Here is a 19,673-nt window from a genome sequence, read left to right as displayed (position 1 = left end):
CGGTTAGGCTGGAAATGGGGCTTCAACGGAAATGTATAATAGATATAGAGTGTACAACATTTTGACTTATTTTTTCTGAAGCTGCTCCTTGTATTGTAATCATATGAATTGTTCAGAAGGCCATTAGGTCTGACATATCGGGGTCAATGAGTATGTCCTATATCGATGTTAGACGTTCAGAAAGTCTTTAAAATGAACATTGATACAAGATGAGACATCAATTTTACCACTGTATACTATAGCGAGGCTCTAACTTTATTGTGTATGTGGTGGCTCCCTTGGCCACCAAATTTATTGGATCTCATTTTTAGAAGGTGGCCTGAAAATAAAAGTTAGTGGCCCGAAAGAAAAAAAAATCAAATATTTCAATGAAAACAGAAATACAATCAAGTTCAGCCAAAATGAATGTGGGAAAATTGGCAGGTATGAAAAAGAAACTCTTAAAACCATTTAATAACATTATAACTGAAATAATTTATAGTAAACATCCAATATTATTTATTATTGGATTGGGGTATAATGATAAATATGACGTGTAATAACACCAAATATTTGTGAAAAGATTATGTTTAACATATTTAGGGCTATTCCTAGGCTAGGATCATAAGATGATCAGATGGCCGTAAAATTTGGCTTGTATGGCCGAATTTGTTAAAACAGCCTTCAAGTGTTTAGCCACGAACACTAGCAGCGATCTGGTCGAGTCAACTATACAGCTGAAATGCGTGCAGTTGTGAAGCACTCAGGCATGAGTAATATTCTCTCCTATTCTGGATGAGAAAAACACATAACAGAATGTACATGATACTCACTAATATTTCGTTCTGGGTCACCAAAAGGTGGAATTTCTTAAAAAGTAGGGGCTCAACATCCACTTCTGGTGCTCCTGGGCCGCTGCTAGTTATGTCGAGCCTTGACCATAGTATGAGACCTAGATCGTCAATGCTTCGTCAGAGATTATTCACTGCACACTCCTCTATGGGGGATCTTGACCATGTCCAGGTCATGCAACGTTTGCACAGAGGACTATTGTAATTGCTTGCACCTAAATTCTCCTATATAATATAAGCCATTTCTCCTTTCCCTACAAAATGAATGTTCGTGAATGCATAGCTACCCGAAAGAATTGGAAGGTACTTGGCGTGTGCATTCTTTGCTCTTACTCTTTTTTAACCACTGTCAGCAGGTGACAACTACAATTGTATTTTCTACACAAGACTCCTCTTGCATACACGATGTGCTTTGTGAGATATTTTGCGCAGTCCTATATTCTGCTACACTCAGATACCAATACCTGGCAGATCTTGGCTTATAGCTTAGGGTATACATGCTTAAAAGGGGGCGTGTTGTTTGTATCTCTATTTAATCATAATGAATATACTGTTATGAGCTTGTTATCTACTTCATTGTTTGCATCGCTGATTCCTAATCGCAGATGGACACCTACAATCTCTTTACACCATGCTTCGTAATCTGGTAATAAACGCTGACCAGTTCCGTCGATAATGTCACTTTTTCTCACCCGTTTTACTTTTTTTCGCAACACTTGATGATATTCGGCACTTTTTTAATAAACCACATCACAATGTAATAGGCATATGCTAATTTGTCAGTTACATTCACCATGAAAATCCATCTAATATAAATGCAGTTCTTTGCTTGCACACATTATGGGCCTATATTATGGCCGCTTAGATAATGGGGACAGGAATTATCGAAATATTTCACACACTACATTTTCCCATTGGTTTGCTTGTGCTGAAAAGACACTCGGGAAAACTATTGTTTCGAATCAGCTTTACTCCCGAGCAGTATGACGAGAGGGAAAACGACATCGAGAACGACGTCATCGGTTGAAACTTCTGGCTTTCCATATGCAGCAAGTATCCTGATTCCACACATGAAGAGAAAGAAAGAAAGAAAAAAAAAACCCATGCAGCTGGATGAACGGTCAAAGTCCTTGGCAATATGTAGGATGGATGTACAGCAATCAGAGACATTCAGAGTACAAACATTTTGCAAATACGACTCTGTTCAAAGATATTTTGACTAAAGTGAGGAAATGAAGATTTGGAAATGAATAAGAAATAACGACAGCAACATTTTGACATCCTGTTTTCGAAAGCATCTGTAGCGTCCTTATTCGAAGAAACTAATATTATGCAAACAGGATTCGAGATAAGACTCTACACATTATCCACCTCATGGACAGTTGTGCTATGAAAGAATTTTTACTCGTCTCCCTCAGTATATACAAAATGTATTAGTAAGATCCCAGCTGCTGAGCTATGATTTGACAAACATGTCGGAAAGAGCTAGGGAACCAGCGGGATTTGAACCTGTCATCTACTGCTTTCCGGGCTGCGACACTATTATATACCACCATGTTATCCCTGGTTGCCAGTAGTGACGTAGAAGTTTTTGATCAGTTGTTTAATGTGACAAGGAAAGTATTATAACCAGACGATTCACAGGAGATAAGCAGCGCAAAGTTATCAAGAAACCATGAGGTATCAGGGGTATACTGTGTATGCTGCATAGCAAACGACCACATGAGCATTTCTAACTTCGATAATGAAAACAAAAGAAAACAATGAGAACATAATAATAAACAGTTATTTTCTGTTCCGTCCGTTGAGATATCACTCAAAACATCATAGGATATAAGATTTGTTGTGTCTCTGAAATAATGTATCAATGAAACATGGAGAATTATCGTGTAGTCTTTGAAAAAATGATAAGAATGAGAGAGATGATGATGTCCGCCTATTTAAAGTGTATACTGCATGATTATACATGAGCTTGTATAAAGTTAATAAATCCACTATACAGTGTATTACCGCATCATCATAATTGTATTCAGCGAGATAGTGACACAAGTTATATATAATAATATCGTCCGTCTCTCATTCTCAACAGACGATATGATCGATATAGAAACAGTAAAAGGACATTGATTAATCTATCAAACACACATGTTTGGTTTTTTTTTTCCAATCAGCGCAATTATGTAAGTTTAGGCTACTCTGCGGAAACATTTTGCAGGGCGGAGAATTCAAATGTTCATGCTGTATTTCATGCTATTGTGACAAAATCATCTTTTTATTGCAAATACATGTACTGTATACCAATTGAATCCATGGACTTACTGGATATTGAATGATATCTGGGAATTTCTAAATCAAGTAGGGAATGGTTTTCTGCTCATTTGTTTGTATCAAGAGCAGTTTTCATTCCGCAATTTCAGCGATAATTTTGACCACGTGAGATGCAACAAACTTCACTTACTTCCTTTGATAGTCGTCCAGGAAACTTTGATTCGAAGGATCTTTCTCCAGGGCAATTTGGCATGCGGACCAACTCCTCACGAAACCGAGATAGTGCGTTAAGGTCATGTTAATGCGAAATTCTGTGTTGTCTTCTCTGTTATGGAACAAGACAGCCATGATGAAGGCAAAAGAATAACGGGAATGAAAATCTGACCAAGATACAATTTTTACTGCAATAGCTTTTTAAGTTATACACCAAGTCTTTTTTTTTTTCAAAGAACATGATGCATTATTTAATGTATGACTTTGAAAATTGAATTTATGTTTAGTTTCATATCGCAAAGGCAAACAAAGGACACAATGTATTGGAAAAAAAGAAACAAACTAAGATTAATATAGCTTGGCCAAACACCTATCTTCCTAGGCATTTCACTCGAAAATAGGATCATTGGAACGTAAACTTCCGACCCCGTATTTCTTAGCATTAGAAATTGATCTAGAATGATACGATACTATATGGAAAATACGACTTCTCATTGCTCCTGGAAGTTAATCGTGATTCATAATTTTCCGACTTTTCATGACTCAATATCAAAACTACAATGCCTCCAAACGAAATAGCCGTATTTCTTCTTAGATGTTATGTTCTGTTACTCTAATCTCGAGTAATGAAATGGGATTATTACTGGGGGAAAAATGTTTCTGCTGTTTTATACACCAAGAAATTCTCTTTATTGCAGCAAAATGTATTTTGTACGTCAATGAGAAATGTTAAGGTTTTCATGACAAAACACATCAGAAGGTTACTAAGAAATAGACACTTGGTCACCTTTGCTCACGTGTGAACATTGTTTTTAACACTATTTGATTATATTTGTTTTCGATATTCTTTCCAGCGTTTAAGCTTTCTCTAGCATTATAGATCTGATATCTGATTTCATCATCAGAGACAGGGTTGACCCATGATTCTAGCATTATAGATCTGATATCTGATTTCATTAGCAGAGACAGGGTTGACCCCTGATTCTGCTGTGATTGCTAGCTGCATCCACTCACAAACCTTATTGAATCTTCGAATGGCAGGGAGAAGTCACGGTACAAGTCGCATGCTATCTGTCTCTTCTCGTGCCAAAATGGACCAATCGAATCCACGTCGAACTGGAGGTCACATCGCAGACAAAAAATGCAAGAAGATTAGCTTACGGTTTTATAGTAAAATATCTCTTAACATCACGAATACAGATAATTACAATAATATACTACATGGTGTATTCCAATATGAAAAAAATAAATTAATGACAATAGTCCTTTAATTGTTTTAGTAAAAGAAAATCAAATATATGTGTACATGAAAATACAGTGCACAAGAGTTTTATATCATCTCAAATGGTTTCCTTTTTGCGTTACATACTATATAAAGTTAGAACATATGATCTCAGGAGAGAATAGAATAAACTTTTATAATTTTGCTGTCTCTATCTGTACAGAAAACACTTTCTTTGTCCGTGTTTATTATCTTCCAAGAGACTAATGAATAATCTGTTTTATCATCGATAAAGCTAGAGAGAGAAAAAACTCTAGGTATGAAGGGTAGGACCCTATTGGGTATTTTTAATTGTCACTGTCATCAACTTGCTTCGGCTCAGTAGACATCGCAGTGCGGCAGTAAGCAATAATGGGGTGACTGGTTCAAGACTTCAAGTACGTTTATAGGTTTATACATTGTTTTCAGAATTTTGGTCATTTAGTATTGGGAATTATCATTATCTTTATCAACCTGATTATTTCATTTATCACAGCCAACACGGCAGTTAAGCATTCAAGCGCATATGCTGCTACATTAAATCAGATTTATGCATCATAGTATTACAATGTATGTCATAACTGATATCATCATTTAGGCCTGACCTCCTTGAAGGCTATTGTAAGTTTCTGCTTGACATCGGGATCGGGATGGTCCAGCCACGGTTCCCCATGTCCGTAGATAGCAAGACACCCTCGTGGCTTCAACACACGCTGGACTTCGCTGCAGAAAGCGTCGAACTCCAACCAATGGGCAGCCAGGCCGCAAGTCAGGAGGTCAACGGAGTCGTCTTCGAGTGGCAATTTTTCTGCTGCAGACACTCTGCGATGTGAAGAGTCAATTATGAAGACAAAATGCCTTTGCACGAATATTTATAAGGTATAAGACAACTGTAATGGTGATTTAACAAGGGAACTCCCATGCGTCTTTCAATATCACCAAACTAAAAATATGGATAAGATTTTATAAACCACTACATTAATTTTGATGTTTGTTTGTTTGTTTGTTTGTTTGTTTGTTTGTTTTTGCCAAGGAACATGTCTGTTTGCTTTCATTGCAAGGATCACAATGCGAGTTAAGAAGTTTTGCTCGAAAATTATGTAAAGATTCTGCTAAAATTTGCAATGCATGACAAAATATGCACGTAGGTCTAGAAAAGTACTTATTCATGCCACCAATAGCGATAAAATGCACAGAAACGATTTAATCGACGCACAGGAAATATAACAATGTCGTTATCTCAACAATTTACTATATCCACAACAAATATACATTCGGTAAATGAATTAAGTCGGTATCTTTGTCGTTTGCGGCACAGTCAAATCAATATTTTGTGGGTATAAAAACGTTAAACGGCACTTCTATGGACGAGAACTCACTTGAACTCCACGTGCTTCACGGAGTTTGCTTTGATTGCTTCTCCAATCTGCGCTTCGCTGATATCGAAGCCGATCACCCATTCGAACCACGGGGCCAAGCTGAAGGTGCTCTGACCCGACCCGCATCCGACGTCGACGGCTAGCTGGTACGGTTGAGATCTCTGAAGGGCAAGGAAAGTTCGAATATGATGGTGATTTTTGTGCGACCTGTTCTATTACACTTCACTGGCATTTTAAGTATTCTGGGCAAAATTACACTATTTCCATACAATATTATGTGACGAATTAGTTCTGAAGACATTGAACGAACCCTTTGAAATCAGTGTCCTTTGGTTCTAACACTGCTCTTATCTATTAGATAGTCATACCATGAAAAGGAAAAGAGACTGAGTCGACCTTTTGATTACAGATTACAACTAAATCCAGGCGGTTAAGGGATTCTATTCTCCGAGAGCGCATTAATTTGCTAGCTTTGAACTCTAATGATTTTTGGTGAAGTTCGACATGTACTTGTTTTCTGTACATCCACCCAAAATCTTCTACGAGAGAGACAGGCATGGTGAAAGGCATGAGTCCAGCAATTACAAGCTGAAAGTCATGAGAAGTAAAAGTTAAATGGGTGTCAGAGAACTCCTCTTTCGCTTAATATTTTAAATCTCCTCAGTCATTTTACATGTTCATAATAAGTCAGCTTGAATGACGAAGAGAAATGCTAATAAAGGCTGCATGTAAAACAGTAAAAAATTCATGTAACAAAAATACGCACTATTATACAACAATTATAAATTCTAAACAGATCTGTAACACACAAACCACTGTTGTATATATACCAGGGCCCTCTGAAAGGGCAGTAACAACACTGAATAGGCTACTCTGGATAAAGAAGACCAAAGCATTCATCATCACTGTGTAACTGCAATCTGAAATTTCAAAATCTCTTTGATTATTAGCCCATCAGACGTTGAAACTTACCCTGGTAGAAAGAAATGACATGATCCTCTCATAAACTTTAGCAGGCCATGTTGGTCTGTATTTCGCATAAACATCAGCCCGAGAAACTCCTTCAAAAAGCTTTGTGGCCTCCATGTTATTATCCTCAGTCTGGTGGTATAATGCAAAGTGTCTAATATGAAAGATTGAATCTGGAAAACATTATATAATTTTAAATAGATTTATAACAAAGTTTTGAATATTATACTGAAAATGTTGAAACCGATTAAATCAGGAATTGTACGCTTAATCATCCATTTCAAAATATTGCACTAGACCGAAAGTCATGAGTACAGGCCAATTCCGTGTATTTTCAGTGTTGCATCAATTATCATTTTGTTCTCCTTGAATTGATCACTGTGTAGTTTACTGCATTTCATATTTTGAAGAAAGATAAGATGGACCTGAATGGGTGAAGTACTCAACTCTGCACTTGATCGAAAAAAAAAAATCAAAAAATTGTCAATTTACGTATTTTCTAAATGTTTTGCCTATCTTAGGAAAGAAATTAAAGGGATCGGACAGTTTTGGTTGAGACCTAATTTCAGGTTTCTAACATTTTTCGGCGAGATAATGAGAAACCTCTCATGAAATATGAAAGAGCATGTAATTCTATGTCGAATTCAACGTTTATTTGATGAAAATTGGTTTTGAAATGGCCGAGATAATATCCCCCCCCCAAAAAAAAAAGAGCGATTCTAATAAAGTGTGGGACCCACACTTTATTACGATCGCTTTGTTTTACTTTGTTTTTGGATGTTTTAGTCATTCCAAACCCAATTTTCATCAAATAAACTTTGAATTCCTCTTACAATGATATGCTCTGCACTACATAAGTGCTTTCTTGGTATCCCGCAAAAAGTTTAAAGCCCAATTCTCATTTCCACCAATACTGTACCATCCCTTTAAGCTATTCAAAAGCTTTAGATAATCATACAACTGAAATGAACAATAGATGAGCTAAATGTGTCTCATAATTATGAAATGATGGGACATTATTCATCTTATTGAAATATTAAATTAACAATTAAGGAGAGAAATCATAATAAAACGATACACCAACAAAACGCATTGATTGCCTGGACTTGATGTGCTCGTATATATTGCTATATTTGCCTTGAAATTGCATGAAGTTTGTATAAGTGGGTAGAATCAAAATGCGAGTATGGCAAGAAAATACAGTAATAAGACATTAAGGAATCCATCACGTTCACTTTACAGATTTTGCACACATATCCTTTGACAATATCGATGGGAGCAGCTTTAGACGATAAAATCGTCTCGATGAACACAATAATATGAGATACTCCCGAATCTTGTAAGAAAACTATTGAACTTTGAACGAGATTGCTCCGTGTTCAAAAAGCAAATAAATCCATGAATTACCACTATACAGTCTAATACATTGTTTAACGTGATCGCCTAGACAGAACTGTTATCAGCACTAAAACAGTAATTATTACTATGAGCACTGTGGGAAAGAGATTTATGTATTTCTGTATACATATCTAAATTTCCTTCTTAAAGTTTTGTCGTTGACGTTGTTTCTTTATTCCTTGGATGGTGACAGATGATAGGTAAATGCATGTACACTGTATACGCGAATATTTTGGTACGGATACTTACTTGGCAGTCTCTCCCAGTTCCAACGAGGACAATATATATATCTTTCAGCTGCTGAGATCACGCAAACCAAAGGCCAACTCTCCTGTAATGGACTTTAAACTTACATGTTATAAAGGGCAGTAAGATTGTGTGTATACATCCAAAGCAACTGCAATGTCCGCTAAATCGGAAGCAAAATAAGTAAATCTTCCAGCCAACTCTTCCTCCCATGCCTTTTCCTGGCCATTTTCACAGTTAATTTTGACTTGACCCATTCAGCAAGGTCTATTAAAACAAGATAAAGACCCAAATAGAAAAAAAGTGACTCCCCATGCAGTATATCACACGTTAAAGGCCCGATATCACAATACTGGCCAGCACATGCACCTCAAACATCCCTGGGGATTTACGACAGTCATGGATGAATTGATTTTGTAGGATTACAAAGGAAGAAGAAGAAGAAGAAGAAGAAGAAGAAGAAGCGGGCGTCACAACCATGGCAACTGAATAATGCTCTACCCTGACGAGACAAACGTACTGAATAAGATAACCCCCCCCCCCCCCGCGTCTGTCAGATTATATGTTAGTTTTTTTTCTTTTATAATGTTCGGAGAAACTGAAAATGTATGCTAGAATTGACATTGAAATCGAAAGAATTGAAGAATATCCGTCAAGTCAGTTGTAATGTGTGCGATATAATCATTTTATTTACTGAATAAGTAAATAAGGACTGAATCGTCCTTAAAGGGAAGATAAACCCCAAGAGCAATGTGGATTGAGTGAAAGCAGCAACATTAGTAGAACACATCAGTGAAAGTTTGAGGAAAATCGGACAATCGATGCAAAAGTTATGAATTTTTAAAGTTTTGGTGTTGGAACCGCTGGATGAGGAGACTACTAGAGGATATGACGTATGAGTGGACAACAATACAAAGAAAATATAAAGGAAATTCAACAAAAATTCACTTTTCTAGAATCATGAATGAGCAATGGACCAACCTCTTTCAGAACGCAGGGGGAATAATTGCTACCCTTAACATATGTCAATATCAAGTTGATGGAATTTGTAATTTTCATGAAAAATGGATTTTTGTAGAATTTCCTTTATATTTTCTTGGTATTGTTGTCCACTCATACGTCATAACCTCTAGTAGTCTTCTCATCCAGCGGTTCCAACACCAAAACTTTAAAAATTCATAACTTTTGCATCGATTGTCCGATTTTCTTCAAACTTTCACTGATGTGTTCTACTAATGTTGCTGCTTTCACTCAATCCACATTGCTCTTGGGGTTTATCTTCCCTTTAAGTATGTACAATGTCCCATAGTCAAAATAAGACAATACAAACATTCTCAAAAAGAAATTACATCGCAGTGAATAACATAAAGAATATATAAATCGAGCTTTAAGTTCCATGGAATTGGTCTGGTCTTTAATAAACGTCTTAGCCATAGTGTTAACGGAAACGAATAATGAATAGTTTAAAGGGCATACCGCCTCTTCAGTGTAAGTTAATGAAATCATTTAACATATAATTCAATTCGAATCAAATTTAATCTTATCTGAAATAATTATTATACATTCATACAGACAAGACACACACAAGAAATCAATGAATAAGACAAGCTATATAAACAACATTTTATATACTATAATGACAATTTGTGGGTATGTCAGTGGCAAATCTTGTGATGCCTTTACATCAATTAATCTTATGTGCATACAAAAGAGAGATAAATATCATTGTATTGTAAAGAACAATGTGAAATGTCAACAACCAATAACTGGGGTTTTTTTATGTCCGATTTCGGTGATGAAATGTCTTATATTCTGTGTTTGGTTTATTTCTGTGTCATATGCTCTATTTATTCTTTGTTCTATCTTTGAGTGAATAGATTTGTCTATTAGATTGGAGTTACGCTTTCAATAACTGCTTGAAACTAGACACGATGCACACACATTTTCCATGAGAGCCATCTAATCAGTTAAGAAGGTACTGCTCGCCTAGTACATAACCCAGCTTACATCACAGGTTAATGCAATGTTTATTTCTCATTCACACACCTATGACATACAATAATCAGGGATTCATTGGAGCTTGAGCAAAGAAAGACATTATACAGATGCAGCTCTTGCCTTTATTTGCGATTATGATGGTCCATCTATGATAAACGTCATACAAAGAGAAAAAGAATATAAACTGAACATATAATTTATACTGCACAGTATAATTCAAAGGCAGAACATGAAATTGCATATTTTACAAAATGGTGAAAAATAACACCGAAATAATGAGTTCGTGAGGACAAAATAATCATTATTGTTTTTACTGGCACTCAATGTAAAAACGGATATTCTATATGAAAGTCAATGGATACACGAATTACTAAAATGACGATGCAGTTGATTATACACTGTATACATGGAAAAGGCCCATAAAAGTCCGACACTGTGAAAAAAAAAGAAATAAAAAAAAAAGTTCACGAGACCGACTTAAGCCCCTTGATGTACTGTCTGTCTCGTGGGCCTTTTTGGCCAGTTTACCTAGGTTGTTGCTATGTCAAGGTCAAAGAATAAAAAGTAAGGAGAATAATACGACTTCCGTCCGTGATATCACTTTGTGTCAATCTGGCACACGAGGTGCTTTTTTTGTGCTGGTGAAATGTTGAAATGCGTGGAACGAAATTTGATAATTTTCCAATAAATAAACGTGTGAAAAAACAACTGACATCACAAATAATTATGGACATAGATAGCATCTACCTTGTTATTGTACTTAAACATGATAAACATGACGTGTGTTTGTTTTGGCCTTGGCACTAACATCAATCATTATGGCACAGATCTTGTAAATGTATTCATTTCGCGTCAAGCTTCCGCCCCATAAGAAGGATGAAAGGGTAGACGATATCGAGCTCGACTTCGTCCGGTGAAGCGTCAGGTGTTCCATAGGCAGCAAGTACTCTTGAAGTGAAGTAAGAACATTTGAATAAACGATAGATTTTTAATGTGGAGTTATACTATACTAAGTAGATTTATCATATCAATTGTCTGTCTTCTGGGGTTTTTTTTTCTCTCCATTCCTCATTCCAAAAATAATGAAAAAAGGGGGAGGGGTCAGTACCATGTCTCTTATTAGTATTGATAATAATAATGATGATAATGATCATGATAATATTAATAATGATAATAGCATACAACTCAACTGTAAATATACGAATATCAGAAGATAAGAAAAGGCGTCAAAAAGGAACTACAAATATTATCACTATCATTGCTTGAAAGACTTTTACTGATTTTCCAAAAATGTGTCTTGTACTACCACTTTAGCGGAGCAAGATAGTGAGAGAACTCGTTTCCCATGGCGAACACTCAAGAGAGAGGCACAATGTTCCCACTGTATGGGATTTAAAAAAAAATGTGCCCTTAGATTAATAAAAAAAAAGAAGATATTCACTTTTCTTCCACGTCGTTCAAATGAATAAAAAAAAACCGTGTAAGTAATTATAGAAGAATTATTGTCGTTGTACTCATTCAGTATGCACAGAAAAACGGCAAATTAATTCAGCTTAGCAATTAAGGAATTTTGTTTGCCAATATATGTGCAAATACATAAATATAAAGTAAATATATAAACAAATAGAGAAATAAATAAATAAATAAATAAATAAATAAATAAATAAATAAATAAATAAATAAATAAATAAATATATTCATACATATATATATGTATAGATATATTCATATTCATATTATTATCATTTATTTGGCAATTCAACATACAATACAAGCGGACATAAAATACAAACAGAAAATCGTATTACATGTACACCGTACATACATATGTGTGTGTGTGTGTGCGTGTGTGTGTGTGTGTGTGAATGTGTGTTTAAAGGGACTGTACAGTACTGGTTGAGGTGGGGATTCATGTTTTGAACATTCCTAAGTGAGATAATGAAAAGCCTCTTAAGAAATATGAAAGAGCATATAATTTTAAGAAGGATTCAACGTTTATTTGATGAAAATTGGTTTTCAAATGGCTGAGATATCAAAAAAAGTGCATGCCACAACTTTATTAGGATCTCTTTGTTTCACCTTGTTTTCGCAAAACGTTAAAAGCTAAATCATCACCTCGACCAGAACTGTACACACCCTTTAAGTACAGTATGAATGATGATGTGTGCACACATGCATTGTGAACAGCAAAGTCGTATTCCAATGATTTGGGGAGTTTCTTCATTCACCTTGTTTTCAAGTCCTCTAATATTCTCTTGTGCGAGGGATCTCTGTCCATCGCCCGTTGGTAAGATGACCAACTCCTCACTAGGCCCAGGACGTGGGTTAAAGTCATTCTAACGCGATGTTCTGTTTGGTCCTCCCTTGCATCCAGATTTTATGCAAAAAAAACAAAAACAAAAAACAAAAACAAAAAAAAAACAAAAAAACAATAACAACATAATGGAATATTTTATCTAAAAATCCGTTCAAAATGAGGGAACACAACACGAAACCAAGAAGAAATCTAAATCGAATATATATATATATATATATATATATATATGTATATATATATATATATATATATCATATAAATGGCAGATCCAAAACAGAGAAAACTCATATGACTGCATGCGGTAGAGGAGAAAACAGAGATAACGACTGGTTTCTATATACTCAGTAGATGGGGCCATGGAGCCTCACACTTGATTCCATCAATCCAAGAACGCTCTGCAGTACACTCCCGTTATAACGAACAGGGTTAAACGAAATTATCTTTACAACGCAATAAAAATTCATGTCCAAAAATGTATCATCTATCTATTTTTATCCATAATACTGTTTGGTCATAACGATATTCCAATGTAACGAAAGGAAACCGCCTGTCCCGTGGACTTCTTTATAACTGGAGTGCACTGTATTACCATGTAATTTGATTGCATTATTTTGAGACCTTTCCTTCAGGATTGGTTATGGTTTCATTACTTTTATCATTCACTTTTATTTCATTACTAATATCATTTATATTATTCCTATCATCATTACCATTAAGATCGTCTTCATTATTTCATCATAATTCTTGTAATCTTACTATATTACTATATAATCATTTATCACCAATAGGGAATATTTTCTGTCTTAGCCATGTGACATTGATTTGAAGGCTGGCTTTGACACGCACCTTAGTGAATCCTCAAATGGTAAGGAAAGGTCCTTATAGCTGTCATACAGGATGAGAAGACGCTCATGCACGAATGGAAGAAGTTCATCGAGATAAAGCTACAGATAAAGGGAGACAAAAAAGAATATATATATTGCGTCAATGCATTAGAAAAAATACCAAAATAAAAAGAAAATCAAAATCTTCAAAGTCAGAACGTCAATCAATCAGAAATTAAGGACATTAATAGGGGATAGTGATTAAAATCCTTTGGTCTGTGTTGATGTTGCTTGCTTGTGCTAATACGAGCATTTGGATTCTCATTTCTATAATATGTTTATTTTTGTAATATGTCTGCTGAAAATGTGTAACTTTAAATGTGCAGAAAATTTAAGATATTCAACGGTGCGTTTTCAAGAAGTCGTTGTTGTTGTTGTCCTTGTTGAAATGTGTCTTTTCAAATTCATAAAATCTCAACAACAAAATAATAATTCTCCAACATGCCCCCACCCCCTTCTTGGTATCAACATCAGTAAAATTAATTGAGATTGTCAGACAGTATACTCAGAGAAGGGTTTTCATATACAAAGGAGTAAAAGAACCCCGAGTTTGAAAAATACAGAGTAGAACTGAATTGAAAACAATCATTGACATCATTGTAATCATGTCTATCAAGAATAGGAGAAAGAGTATAGGAATGATAACTAATAAATATAACAATGATGGTGATTAAACATAACGATGACGATGATTGTCACTTTTTCGGAGTGATTTTTTAAAATCAAATATCATGATTTCGTTCATTCTTAGGAAAAAGCAACGCATAATAACACGGGAAGTACCCGGAACAAAGAGTAGAAGTGTTCTCTTCGGTGGAGTATGTTCCTCCAGTAGGGGTCACTCATATATTTCTTCTATAATTCCTCTGAAGTCTATTCCTGCCTCGATGTTGTCTCACATCACTTAGTTGTCACCAGCCACAAGAGTCCTATATGCGTTTACCAACAATTTCTGGTTTCGAAAGACAATTACTTGGGGGTCGCCCTATGTTTATTGGTTTGTGTACTGAAGATAAACATATACAAATTTTGGCTTGTTTAATAAGTATCATTAAGCATTACCTTTAAAGAAATGAAAGGTGTCCGAATGCTGATGCTACCATTATTACGGGTTTTCTTTGTTATTTTCACATTTATGAAAAGTTGATCTTTCCATTTGTTCTTGGCGGGGGCGTCGGTTTTCCAAGCAATGCGTGTATACTTAATTGGTTTGGTCTCTGGTGTAATTGTGTGCGCATGCCAGGATCTGGTGAGATGTCAATATCACAACGTCCCTCCCTTACCCTTCAGTATACTCACCTTCCTAAACGCACTCGTTAGCTTCTCTTTGACGCCTGGATCCGCGTGATCCGGATACCCTCTTGCGTGACCGTACACGGCCAGGCAACCGCCCGTCTTCAACACCCGCCGAACTTCGGCGAAGAAAGCGTCGAATTCAAGCCAGTGGACTCCTTGGGCGCACGTCACTAGATCGACGGAGCGGTCTTCTAATGGAAGCTTTTCTGCCACCGACACTCTGTAAATGCAGAAGTTTAAGGGTAACATTCGATTTATCTGCAGTGTTGTTGTTGGTGGTGGTGTAAAACGTCAAAAACATGAGGTTACACTTTCGTGCCAAAAAACGTATCCAATACGAGATCAAAGGATTCATAATGTGAATAATGATTACGGTCAACATGAGACAAACATAGTCTAATGTGAAGGTGACCAAGACATCGAGAAACCTATCAACGCACATTTGCGATAGGGAGAAAATACCGTAGGTTCCATTCAGATCAGTGGAAATCGTGAAGTGCTTCACGGCATGCAAAATGGTATCTTTGAGACTGAGAGTGAAAATGTATTTAACTGCAGTGGAAAGGGCAATGTTGTCAGTTTTGGACCTCCGACCAAAGCTCGGCGGGGGACATGGAGTTAGAAGATGCAATGTCGAGATATGATCGAGGCTGAAGGGCTGGGAACGGACGGGATTAAAGGTCCAGTTTACCTTTGGGAGCAGTGATTTCAAAAATTTTCAAGATATCATATTTGATGCATATGTGTAGGTCTGTTGTATCATAAAACATCCTATCATATGAAATATTTGCAGTAAAACCTAAAATATAAGGAGATATCAGGGTTTTTCTCAATAAACCGTAACTGTATACGGTTTAGTCTGGAAAATGTTTTATTATAACTATTGTTCACATTTTGTGTATTTAACAACACTTAACATCGATTATATGGATTCAAATTTTGACAGTGGTTGTTTCTATCCCGAACTCACATTTTAGAACTATTTTGTAGCACTAATGCTTTCATCTGCAAATGGTAAATTATGCCTTTAAAGAAATGGACGAAAGTGACGATGAAAGCATAAATGCGGTGATTTGGGATATAGGGTTAGAGAGGGAGATCGACAGACGGCGTGGGCAAGTCAAAGGGCCTATATCTTACTAGACTGCAGGAGGAGACTCGAGAGTGCGACTCGAAAGACCAAAAACTGGCTTGCGCTCTCAAAAAGTCCTGGGCGACGACGCGACGTCCGAGACGTCTTCAAACAAGGTGACAACTTATTCGTTTGTAAGTCGCGGAGACATCTCCACATTTAATTGGACTGGATTTCCTCTTTAACGGAGAAGTAGGTAGAGGTCACAGATGAGGATGGAGGCTACCAGGAAAGGGATAGAGAGAAAGTTATAGAGATTATGGATGCTGTGAGAGAGGGTGACCATGGAATCTTTCAAGCGACTCCAAAGAGAGCGGCCTATAAGTGGCCTATGTGGATATTATAGCTACAAGGGAGTGACAGAAAGTAAAGGTGGATTTACTGGTTATATCTATAACAGCATATTCACCTCTACTCCCATGCCCACAGAAACAATCAATACACCAATAAAAACGCACAATTAAAATGAAACCTGCCTCCATGGAAAGTATACCTTCAAGCATTCGGAAGATTAAAATCTGCATACAGAGCAACGGTGGACTTATACGAGTAGGCTATAAGTAAACTATAAGAGTAGGCAATGCACCTAGATGAAGTTCTTACTTAAACTCCACGTGCTTCACAGAGTTTGCTTTGGTCGCTGCATCAATTTGCGCCTCACTGATATCAAAGCCGATTACCCGTTCGAACCACGGGGCCAAGCCGTATGTACTCTGTCCAGACCCGCAGGCGACATCGACGGCCAGCTGGTGGGGAGGGGATCTCTGAAGATCGGATAACGCAAAAAGTCAAATATTCATTAAGGTCATTTCTCTGTCGCTTTTTTATGGCAAATGTGGATCTTTAAAGAAGAATCCGTTTGATTTTCGAAATAAAGCAATCAATACAGTTAAATGAAAAATCAGAAAATGAAAGTTCCTGCACAATGTGGTAAAGAAGGAATTGAGGTTGTGGCACTCTGATATTTCGATACAGCGGCATTTTCTTTTTTTTTTTGCACGGTCTTGTATATAAACTACAGAGGTCATATCATCGCGTCAGCTAGCTATTCCGTGCGTCGCACGTGAAATTACTGCAGAAAAAAAAATCGTAAATTTGAATATTATTTAACATTTCTATAATATCCTGTACAAAGTCGCATAATATCATTATCAACCGAATTACGCTGTGGCATAGTGGACAAGACTCCCGACTCTGAATCGGAAGACCCGAGTTCGATTCCCGCCAATGGTGCTTATATACGTCCCTATTGGACAAGATGTTTTTACCTATACCGTGTCCCTCTCGGACCCATGGCGTGTAAATGGATACCTGGCAACGCTAGGCTAATAATAATGACAGGCCCTCTTGAAGAGCAGTGGCAACACTGAATAGTCTATACCCTTGATAAAGAAGACCTTATTATCATAATTACAAAATATCGTTACAGAGCTAATGACAAAATGTTAGTTGTTCAGAAAAGAGAACCCACCTTTTCTGAAAGAAACGAAACAATTCTCTGAAAAACTTCGGCAGGCCATTCGTGTCTGTATTTGACATATTCATCCACGTGAGATGCTCCATCAAACAACCTGATCATAATGATCGAAGTTTTGGACTATTCTATCTGAAAATAAAGAAAGAAACAAGCAAACAAATAAAAACAAACAAACAAAAAAACAAAAAAAAAAACATATAAACAAACAAACCAATCCAACCGGGCGTACATATAGGACATGTAGAGAAGAAATTATTTGGGAGTTAAGTCATTATCATTAAACAGATTTGCACAATAAACGCACAATACCTTCACACTCTTCACTTTTGACATTCTCGAATTTACGATGGCGCTGTGATCAGTAAAAGTAAATGGAAAGTACACTTGCAGTGCATGGGAACCATGTAGTCTTTAATACTGCACGTAAGACTCTGCAAGTGCTCTTTGGCAGGAGCAAAATTGACTGAGTGCCTGCCTCGGCATGGAGAGAGGACATGATCAGATCGTCACTATAGAGTGGTGTCCTTTGGGATCTCACTCTATCTGATAGTCTTTCGGAGGAGACATTTTAGTACATGTATGTATAAACCCCGTCGGTCCCTGTTTGTAAAACGAGAGCCATACCCTATAAAATGTGTGTAATGAACCCAAAAGTGTGCATGGAGAAATCCCGGTAAAGCATAATATATTAGACCTGCATACGGTTCACATGCAGTCACTAATACAGCTAAGCTGATTTTTCAAAGACCCACTAGATTTTTTTCAAGAATTGGTAATGTTGGCAATTAAAACCAATATAGCATTTCATTTTTATTACCGTTGTTATTATTATCATATTAGTATAGCATCATAATCAACATTTTATCATCGGTGGCAATGATAGTAGTGTAGAAAAATATGAGTAATAGACCCCCTGGACAATAGAAACAGAGATCACAGTAACTTTCATATATTATCGCAAAAAAAAAAAAAAAAAAAAAAAAGAATAGTTTAGTTTTGGCGCTTTATCTATTAGATGACTGCAGACATCTCAACCTTAGCCTCTTCCTTCTCGTCCCCTTTGACCGTTAATTCCTTTTGATAGTCAGTTAGCACGTTCACGTTCAGTGCATTAACCTCTGGACTTTTAGCCCTGCATCCGAAGCCACGATTCTGTTCAAAGGTTAATCGTGCCCTATTACCGCTTCTGCGCAAATATTGTCGATAAACCGAGATCGGTCACACGTGAACAAATAACCACAAAATTATATATTCGTATAAATATGAACAATAAGCAATGGAAATCGACATGAGCAGAATTTCCTCTGAATCACTCGCTAAATATGTGTAAGCTTCTGTCCGATAGCTCTCTGTAAAGAATAATCATACTTGTGCAATAAAACATGATCCACTGGAGTCGTGTGTTAGTTGTATATCAATTCCTACATTTCCTTGAGAAACGTCTATCTGCACAGCCTACTACAGTGTATTACCATGGAGCTACGGTACAGTGTATTTGCAACATCATGAGACTACGCTGCATTTTAGGTGCAATATCTGCAATCTCACTGAGAATATTGAGGAAGGTCTCTACATACATTGACACTGAAATACTAGACACACAGAAAAGTACATGCAACATACAGTGCAACCATCTATGAATATACACCATGCACTTTATGCGAGTAGGCCTACTGATTCAACTTCGCCAACGAGAATAGCACACTTATCTACCCAAGATCTTACTCACCTTTGCACGCATAAATCGCAACTTATCGAACCTAATGTTATATTTTCCTTCACCTCCTTTAGGCGCTATGACTATTACCAGCTTGCTAACCACCTGACTTTAAACCCATTTTACGAGATTAGTAGTATTCATACACCAATTCACATTTCCCTCTGCATGGTGTGTAATTCTAGCCGTTCCGAGCTCACATTTACATGGCAAATACAATCACGGTGCTTTATTTGTTGCTCCGGATCCCCCTTTGAACCCTGGACGAAGGTTCATTGCCATCATGTC

General features: G+C 36.6%; 2 protein-coding genes across 2 annotated transcripts; both read right to left on the bottom strand.

Moving 5' to 3' along the window:
• Positions 1-1,753: 1,753 nt before the first annotated feature.
• On the bottom strand, positions 1,754-8,677 carry LOC140232366 (putative methyltransferase DDB_G0268948). Its single transcript, XM_072312491.1, has 7 exons — positions 8,568-8,677; positions 6,924-7,052; positions 5,952-6,112; positions 5,178-5,394; positions 4,330-4,427; positions 3,289-3,423; positions 1,754-1,888 (listed from the first exon to the last, which is right to left on the bottom strand). The coding sequence occupies exons 2-7, from the start codon at positions 7,035-7,037 to the stop codon at positions 1,780-1,782; spliced, it is 834 nt and encodes a 277-aa protein (XP_072168592.1). The 5' UTR covers positions 7,038-7,052; positions 8,568-8,677; the 3' UTR covers positions 1,754-1,779.
• A 2,684-nt stretch (positions 8,678-11,361) lies between these two features.
• LOC140232114 (putative methyltransferase DDB_G0268948) lies at positions 11,362-18,001 on the bottom strand. The gene is made up of 7 exons (XM_072312262.1): positions 17,978-18,001; positions 17,663-17,788; positions 16,795-16,955; positions 15,063-15,279; positions 13,726-13,823; positions 12,791-12,925; positions 11,362-11,510 (listed from the first exon to the last, which is right to left on the bottom strand). Exons 1-7 carry the CDS (start codon positions 17,999-18,001, stop codon positions 11,405-11,407), a joined length of 867 nt encoding a protein of 288 aa, XP_072168363.1. The 3' UTR covers positions 11,362-11,404.
• Between the last annotated feature and the right edge of the window lie 1,672 nt (positions 18,002-19,673).

Source organism: Diadema setosum, chromosome 8, assembly GCF_964275005.1.
Source record: "Diadema setosum chromosome 8, eeDiaSeto1, whole genome shotgun sequence".
Lineage (NCBI taxonomy): Eukaryota > Metazoa > Echinodermata > Echinoidea > Diadematoida > Diadematidae > Diadema > Diadema setosum.
Note: the sequence above shows the minus strand (reverse complement) of the source record. Positions and strands in the feature narration are given on the sequence as shown.

Excerpts from the sequence above, each read along its gene's own strand:
- LOC140232366 (XM_072312491.1), bottom strand. The coding sequence starts at position 7,037 with ATGGAGGCCACAAAGCTTTTTGAAGGAGTTTCTCGGGCTGATGTTTAT. Across the intron at positions 6,113-6,923 it reads TGTCATTTCTTTCTACCAGG|AGATCTCAACCGTACCAGCT; the intron begins GTAAGTTTCAAC and ends CTTGCCCTTCAG. Across the intron at positions 5,395-5,951 it reads GTGAAGCACGTGGAGTTCAA|AGTGTCTGCAGCAGAAAAAT; the intron begins GTGAGTTCTCGT and ends TTCACATCGCAG.
- LOC140232114 (XM_072312262.1), bottom strand. The coding sequence starts at position 18,001 with ATGTCAAAAGTGAAGAGTGTGAAG. Across the intron at positions 15,280-16,794 it reads GTGAAGCACGTGGAGTTTAA|AGTGTCGGTGGCAGAAAAGC; the intron begins GTAAGAACTTCA and ends CTGCATTTACAG. Across the intron at positions 13,824-15,062 it reads TAACGAGTGCGTTTAGGAAG|CTTTATCTCGATGAACTTCT; the intron begins GTGAGTATACTG and ends CTTTATCTGTAG.